Source organism: Kryptolebias marmoratus, linkage group LG13 (assembly GCF_001649575.2).
Source record: "Kryptolebias marmoratus isolate JLee-2015 linkage group LG13, ASM164957v2, whole genome shotgun sequence".
Lineage (NCBI taxonomy): Eukaryota > Metazoa > Chordata > Actinopteri > Cyprinodontiformes > Rivulidae > Kryptolebias > Kryptolebias marmoratus.
The window spans coordinates 20,666,792-20,674,971 of record NC_051442.1 but is presented as its reverse complement, the minus strand read 5'-3'; the positions used below and the strand labels follow the sequence as shown (position 1 = coordinate 20,674,971).

The window sequence follows — 8,180 nt, the reverse complement described above, 5'->3', positions numbered from 1 at the left end:
CAGTGCTGTGCTAATAAAGAGCCCCATAGTGAAAACCAAAAGAAGTGCTTATCAAGGCACTTGTTTTTGCTAAGAAACGTTTGTAATTAGGTAGTCAAAACGCAACTTTACTTAACATTTTGACTTGTACTTAATGTGTATTAGTAGTCAATAAAACTTTTCTGAAGTACCCTTTCCAAAAAGGAGGATGTTTTTTCTTGGAAGGGGGTGCTGTTTTTCGGCATTACACTGGCAGAGCCGAATGATTCGGATCTCAGAAACGAGCTGGAATTCTCACTCGAAACCACAGCGCATGCGCAGTCAAGAAAAAGACGTTTCAGGGGAGTCTGACGTACCGTACGTGAATGCGGCAGTTGAACGCAGCAGAGTTCTGGCTGTAGGTGAACATTCGAGGTCTGTGTACAGACCGGGACGGACACCAGCAGGGCCGCAGGGATTTTCAGGGGGTGCCCCAGGTGGGTGAAACAATCATGGGGAACTCGGAGAGCGGCTGCGGCGGCGGAAGCGGCGACGAGGAAGACATAGAGACGGAGAGCCCCGGCTTCGCGGAAGACAACCCGGCCTCTGCGGCCACTGGCGGCGGTGTCGGGGGCGGCGGTGGCACCGGCGGTTCTGACAGAAGCGGAAGGGGATCGAATAACCTGCCCGCACCGGCCAGTGGACCACCCGGGCCCGGTGTCCTCTTGGAGCTAGTGAAACTCAGAGAAGCGGCAGCTCGCATTAGCGACTCGGGGGCCGCCATTCACAAGTCTGTCCTGTCCGGGAACGAGGGTGTCCTGATGCGCTGGCTGGAGGAGCGGTTAAACCGAGGAGAGGAGACCGTCAATGTGGAGCAGTTCTGCGAGACGCTGGAGAGCAGAGATGCCCCGAGAGATGAATGTGAAGAGGTACGCAGGCAGGGAGAGGCAAACGTGCCGGCCATGTGTAACGCTGTGATTTAAAATTCGTATTTTCTAGTTTTTATTATCCCAGGCATGAAAGTTTTACCTGCTGTTCGCTGCGTCACACCCATTTATGAGTAATCAGCAGATTATATGGTTGAGAGAGGCTGTAGAAAGAAATGGAGTCGTGTTATCTAAAGTATTAAGTAAGACCAATGGGCTGTCATGGTGATACCTGCTGGTGTTCAGCTGTGGCCTCTTTGTTGCTTTGTTTTCTGGTGAATGACAGGAGTTAAAAGATGAATATGTGCTTTAGTCTGCATTAGGCTTTGTGTGAGTAAATATAGAGCATTTCTGCACACTTAAAAACACCAACTTTCATTCGCATTCAGGTGTACAAAGACTATCTACCTTTCTCATGCCAAAAAGTTACTTATAAACTTTTATTACATGTGGCTACATTAACATCCACATGCCTATTTAGATCTTTTTCTTGTTGCTTTAAGAATAAAACTTTCACATGTTTGTGTTATGTGGTGTGCAGGTGATAGGATTACACTGTTTAGGACAGATTGATTGTTTAAGGATGTAAAAGTCTGTCTGTGTTCTCTATCTCAGGCCTTTGGACAGTTTGATGCAGAGGGGGATGGAGTGGTGGACACAGAGAGCATGCTGATTGCTCTTAAGAACTCCAATGGAGCTGTTCTACAGGGAGAGCTGAGTCATGTGATAAGACAGCTCCAGGCCTGCTCCCTAACACCTGGTCAGATTAGAAATTTGTCTATCTTCGCTTATCGGCGCAAGATTATATGGACAAGTGCACGTGACCCGACAAAAACTTTTTGATTTTCTTACTTGAATTGTTTTTGGGGGTTTTTTTCCACAGGTTTTGTCGACATATTCTCCAGGAGCAAAGACAGATTAGGAGCGCACGCCTCTAAGATCCTTAAATTCTTGCACAGAAATCGTATTCCCAGCAGTGCCATTCCTTTCCCCATTTTAGAGGGCTACAACAGCATCTGCACCATGAGGTCCAGCGTGGTCCAGGACTTCTTGGAGGTCATTTTGCAGAAGGAGAAAGGTGAGAACCAGAAAAGAGGTTTCCAACGTCCCTTTTAAAGTTTTTAAACGCGTGCCAGCGCCGAACGGAGCTTTAGGAATGCGTCAGTCTTCTGCTGCCACACAACTTTGCAACACTTGTCCTCATCTGGGTCGGTCTCTTTCAGATTTAGATATCCAGTACAGGGCAGAGCTGGACCGTGATCCGGATGTAGATAAAGTAAAGGTGGTTACACAGTGCTACAGCTCAATTGAGGCTTCCTCCAATGTTGCTGACGTCTACAAGATGACAAACGGGGAAACTTCGTCTTTCTGGCAGTCGGACGGCAGCGCTCGCTCACACTGGATAAGGTCAAAACCTGACTGCGCAGCTGACCAACGTCTTTGTGTCATCCTTAAATTATTCGTCCGCGTTTTCATTACAGTTTTCCTTTCCTCTCTTCCCAGACTAAAAATGAAACCAAACGTGGTCTTGAGACGGCTGGCCATTGCCGTGGCTTCCAATGACCACAGCTACATGCCTCAGCTGGTCTCGGTGTCTGTAGGGAAAAACCGATGCTCCCTGCAGGAGATCAGGGACATTCGCATCCCCAGCAACGTCACAGGCTACGTAGCTCTGTTGGAGAACACCAACATCTCCCACCCCTGTGAGTCCTTAGCTTTAGCTCTTTATATATTGAATGGTTAATTTGTCTTGAGGCTTTGGGTCCTTCCACTGATGCGTTTTGACAAGTTTGCTTTGTCATTAGTCTGAAACAAACCGTAGTTACTTGGAGATGAGTGTTGCTCATTGTATTGATATTTTCAGTGCAACATTTTAGACTTAATTGTAATTCCTGTAGTTCACCTTCACATTAAACAAATACATTACATAACAATAAAATTACAACAGGTTTTACAAGGCAACAAGAGAACTATTCTTTCTCTCCTTTAAAATAATTTTAAACTTCCTCAGGGTAACCATGTCTGATCATTTCAAGTTCTTTTGAAAATGATTCCAGGAATCGGCGGCGGCATATTCAGTAGCTTTCGTTTTAAGTTTGTTTCCTAATTCTGTTCTGACTCTGGGAACAGACATTTGTAAAATATCATGAAAGTGTAGGTTGTTCTGTTTGTGGTATTTACACGTATAAACACACAGATAAGAAGGTACCAGCTCAAGAAGACAGTTGTATATGAAAACCAACCAATAGGAAAGTCTGCAGACAGACAAGGACAGCCATTTAACTGCAACACACAGAAAACAGTGATGTGTACGATTTCTATGGCCAGTAATAAAATGCAAAGCACAAAGATAAATGGTATTCAGCATCTTATGGTGCATTCTTAAAAAGTAAATTGAGATAATCTAATAAAAGCAAAAAAGACATAGAAGAAACCAAACGTTTCCTCACCTGTAACGAGAAACAAGGGTTATTCATAAAAAGAAACTAATTTAATATCTCAGCTTAGAGACAAGCCTTTGTGTTGATCGATAGTGATGCCTAAATACTTATCGGATTTCAGTTTCAGCTCCTTAATCGGTTTTAATCTGAGGACGTTCAGACAACGAACTCTTTGCATTTTGAGAATCTCATTTGACAGGAGATGCTTGAAACTCGCCAGCTTACCCTTTGCTACGAGCTTAAGCGCTGCACAAAAGTTTTAGGCAGGTGTGGAAGTTGGAACGTTCCCGTAACTACAAATTGTAATTGTTTTTAAAATGTAACTTTACAAATTACAGACGCTGAGTCTGAAGCATCATTTATTGATGGAGCTACCCTTTGCCTTCATAACAGCATCAGTTCTTGGTACACTTGTACAGTTTTTGAAGGAACACCACAGATAAGTTGTTCCAAACATCTTGGAGAACCACTGTGGATACAGGCTGGCTCAAATCATGTAATTCCAGACAAACTCCATGTTGTTGAGATCAGGGCTCTGTGTGGCTCATAGCATCACTTCCTGGAGTCTTTGTTCTTTACGCTGAAGATAGTTCTTAATGATGCTGGGCTGTATGTTTGGAGGTGGCTGTCCTGCTGTAGAATAAAAACTGGAATCAGATGCCTCCCTGACGGTGTTTTACAATGGTTACTTATTTTAATAATGAGCGTTGAAGACACCTTTAATCCTGGCACAGCCCAGTTTTGGAAACACAGCCCCAGAGTTGCAGGGAACTTCTCATCATGCTTCACTGTATCCTGTAGACACTCATTGGCCCTTCGGTGACCAAACTGCCCTCTTCTACAGCCAAACATTTTAAACTTCGACTCCTCACTTCAGCTGTCATTTCATGTATAGTTAAGCCGCTTATTTTTCATGTCAGAGATTTGACTTCTCCAGACAGTAGATGGGTATGCTTGTGTCGCACTGGTTTCTGACAGGTTCTCAGCTGGTGGCACTGCTGAACATCTTCAGATTTCAGTGTCTTTCATTCTTCACCAAATTACTTTGGCTGACCACTGCATCTACAATCCTCAGCTTTGCATGTTTATTTTGTGTCATGAAACTTCTTGAAACCTCAGTCTGCTTTGAAATATTTGTTCTGGAGAGACCTTACTGATGTAGTGGACCCACCTTGTCTCTCGTTGCTGAGCTCAGCCGTGTCATGATGTCTGATCTGACATGAAACTGTCCTCCACACCCTCCCCTTGGTCACAGAGTTTGGCTGTTCCTCACCCAGTTTTAAGCCGCCTACAGCTGCTTCTGTCTCAGTTGTTGAAAATGATAACTATTAGTATTTGTTTGGTATCAGTGGTTAATAAAACACCTCCCATCCTACAGAACCCTTGAACTAATAAGCGTTAATGCTGTTTTGAATGCCAAGTGATTTCCTTCAATTTTTTTGTTGTTGTTTTGTTTGTTTACTTTATATTTGTGAAAGCATTTTTACTCTACGGCATTTTCCACACACCTGCCTAAAATCTTTTTGTTTAAAAACCTGATGATAATCTGGAAAACTTGAAGGTTTCCCTTGTAACATTTTGTTTTGCCAACTTTGAGGAAACCAGAAAGAAAACATTAACATTTTATTGGGAGGACAATGTTGTCTTTTATTGTAAATGATTAACCTTGTTCTTGTGTTCATCCGTGTATTTTGCAACTCTATCTAATAGTTTGTCTTAAAGACGTTTGTAACTTGTTGTTCCAGAATTCAAAAGGTCGCATCAGGTCGTAGTGGGTTATTAGATGTAATTTGTTTTGCGTAGGTCTGTTTTAGGATTTGTCTTTGGTGTATTCTATCATTGAGCTAACTGTGCTATCCCCTCAACAAATCTCAGATGTTCAAATCAACATTAGGCAATGCCTGAGCGACGGTTGTGACACGCGGATTCATGGTTTGAAGACCCTGGGCTATCAGATTACCAAGAGTAAAGAGGTGTCTGTTTCGGATGCTTCGGCCATCTGGTACCTGTCTCTCCTCACCTCTTTGGTCACGGCGTCTATGGAGACGAACCCTGCTCTGGCTCAGACGGTCCTTCAGAGCACACAGTAAGACACGGCCCCTGTGAATTGACATATTAGGATGGACAACAAATGCAGCCCTATTTGTTACCATTATGAAGTTTCAGCTCCTATCCTGCTGACTTCGAGATGAAACTTTATTCAGTGCTTGAGTTTTAAAGTTTCTTTGTGCTGTTTCCCTCCTAGGAAAGCCTTACAGCATATGCCTCCGTTGTCTCTAACTCCATCATCCACCGAGTTCCCCAAGTTCTTCTCTCTGAACATCCTGGAGGAGGTGGATGGATTTCTTCTCAGGATAGCAGAGTAAGCTGGCAGCACTGCTGCACAGAAAGCAGACAGAGTGACATTTAGAAGACAGCCAACACTTTACATTGTGACCCATATTCACCTTAAGATTTATTTTTTCTTAGTTTTCAACTCCTATTATGAACAATTAATATCTTACCTGTTGAACGACCTCAGTTTGGAGGAACAGAGCTTACGGCTGACAGGACTGATGAGCTAACAGCTAGTCCGAACTCGGCCAAGACCAAAGTAGATTCTTACCACCTTTTGCAAGATTATCATAACATTTCTGCCAAAATTGTATAATATGAAATCAACAGCAGTGTTTAGGTTTGGAAAATAGCGTTCACATAAATCACTATGAAATTTTGAAGAATGGAGCTGAGTAAAGACTGAAATCCACTTTGGAAGTGAGTCTGCTTAGACCATATTGATGACTAAATAATAGATAATCTCAGCAGACTCACTTCTAAAGCAGATTGCTGCCATCTTAAATCAACTCCAATCTTTGTGTCAGTTTTGCATTACACGATTACTTTGACAATAATATTCTGATATACCTGCAAGAAGTGACCCAGGCTTCACAGGAAGTGTTACAGCTAGCTTCCTCTGACACTACTTGTGCTCACAAATAACTAGCTAAATTATGTAAAGCTAAATTGACAGTGGTGTAAATGTTTGTTGAATAGCATGTGCATGAAATGCTACAAAATTTTGGAGATTTGAATTGTTTTAAGACGGCAGCAATCCACTTTGGTTTTGACTATGTTCAGACTAGTCAAGTTGTGGGCAATCCTAGTCCTCATATGCCACTATCCTGCATGTTTTACTTGTTTCTCTGCTCCAACACACCTAATTTGAATCAATGGGTGATCAACAGGCTTCTGCAGAACATGAAGAGGTATTTTAATATTGAATCAGGTGTGTTGGAGCAGGGAAACAAGTAAAACATGCATGACTGACGACCAGGATTGCCCACCCCTGGACTAGTCGTTAGCTCCTCAGTTCTGTCAGATGTAAACGTTGTTGTTTCAAACTAGGGCTGTTCAAGAAGCTGTCTACAACAGGTAAGATGTTAACTGTCGATGAACCTTCTACAGAGCCCATGAAAATTTTGCGTTTGTCTGTTTTTTTTCTATCCATCCTGGCTGAAAAATTAAGTCTTTTAAACAAACTTCATGGTTGGTACAAACAGTGCAAGCTGTTTTCAGTCTGCACATGACAGTATTGACCTTGCATTATGACTGATCTGCAGAAATGTTGGCCTATCTGGGTACACATAGGATCGGATATGATAATATGCTTGTCCAAAAAATACTTGCCCCACATTTTCATTTATTATAAGTAGTGCTCTATCACCTCACTATGTTCATTTGTTTCTGTGTAGCTGCTGCGTGAGTCCTGATGCAGAAATGACCCTCCTAGCCTTTGCCCTGGCCAGAGGCAGCGTGTCAAAAATTCTCCAGGCCCTGTCCTGCATCAGTGAACATTTTCAGACCAAGTACAAGGCCTCCTCGCTCATCGTCTCTATGGCTGCTGTTAGGCTGCGGCTTCTCTATCGTAACGGTAGGCAGATCCATTCTCCTTCATTCTCATTCACATTTGAAAGTAAAGAGCAGGGGCCTCATGTACAGACACTTGAATGAATTTTCTGCTGAAGCATGGTGTTCAATTGTTAAACTGAGAAAACTGTAAACGCACAAACAAATCCAGATGTGTAAAATGGTGTATATGCATGAATATAAGCACATCTCCTTTGTTCGTCCCAATCAATTTTGAACTGAGCGCACACAAAGGAACACCAGACACCTCCCTTTGAATTGTCTCCATTTAAATATGCAAATAAATACAAATATGCCCTGCATGTGAGATTCTTCCCTCTGCACAATCAAAAATCATGTCTACACCTATCAGTGAAAGCAGATCACATTGGAAGTGTTGCAGTTTATGTGGAAAATCAGACTGATCTGTTAATTGTAGCCACCACTTGCATGGATCACACACACTGTTCTTGTAAATGAATCTAGAAGTGTTCCAAGGAAAAGAATGAGGCTGAGGCATTTCAAACTTCACGCATGAATCGTGCGTTGAACTAGGCCACCTCGCCACAATGTTGGTTATGTTGCACGTCACTTCATCTTAACATAAGCATATTCATCCTGTGATACGGCTTGCAGAGCACTGAATGTGCAGTTGATAGCAGTAATTACATTAGGAAAACCATCTCTAGTACAAATTGTGTTTTAATGTTGACCTGTTCAGCTGTATTATGTGGCTTTTATATACATAATAAGGTTGGGCGATTGGACGAATTTATTGACCATCGACAATAAGCTGAGCCATTCGACAATCGTTTTTTTTTAAAAGCAATTTTATTTTATTTATTTTAATTTTTTTTTCTGCCCATATGATTGCTTCACAAGTCTCAGTTTAGACTGACCTGGGTGGAAACATCTCACTTTAGTGTTAAAAAAACCATTTCACNTCCCGTGTGCCACCAAGTACAGCGCT

At 42.4% G+C, this 8,180-nt stretch overlaps 1 protein-coding gene across 1 annotated transcript in view; it reads left to right on the top strand.

Moving 5' to 3' along the window:
- The first annotated feature begins 345 nt into the window (after positions 1-345).
- zzef1 (zinc finger, ZZ-type with EF hand domain 1) overlaps positions 346-8,180 on the top strand; it is a 46,739-nt gene continuing 38,904 nt past the window's right edge. Inside the window, exons 1-8 of the mRNA XM_017412572.3 lie at positions 346-887; positions 1,500-1,644; positions 1,768-1,962; positions 2,108-2,291; positions 2,388-2,587; positions 5,201-5,411; positions 5,571-5,687; positions 7,057-7,235. Of these exons, the coding sequence (XP_017268061.1) occupies positions 471-887; positions 1,500-1,644; positions 1,768-1,962; positions 2,108-2,291; positions 2,388-2,587; positions 5,201-5,411; positions 5,571-5,687; positions 7,057-7,235 (1,648 nt within the window). The 5' untranslated portion in view covers positions 346-470. The remainder of the gene's footprint in view (positions 888-1,499; positions 1,645-1,767; positions 1,963-2,107; positions 2,292-2,387; positions 2,588-5,200; positions 5,412-5,570; positions 5,688-7,056; positions 7,236-8,180) is intronic.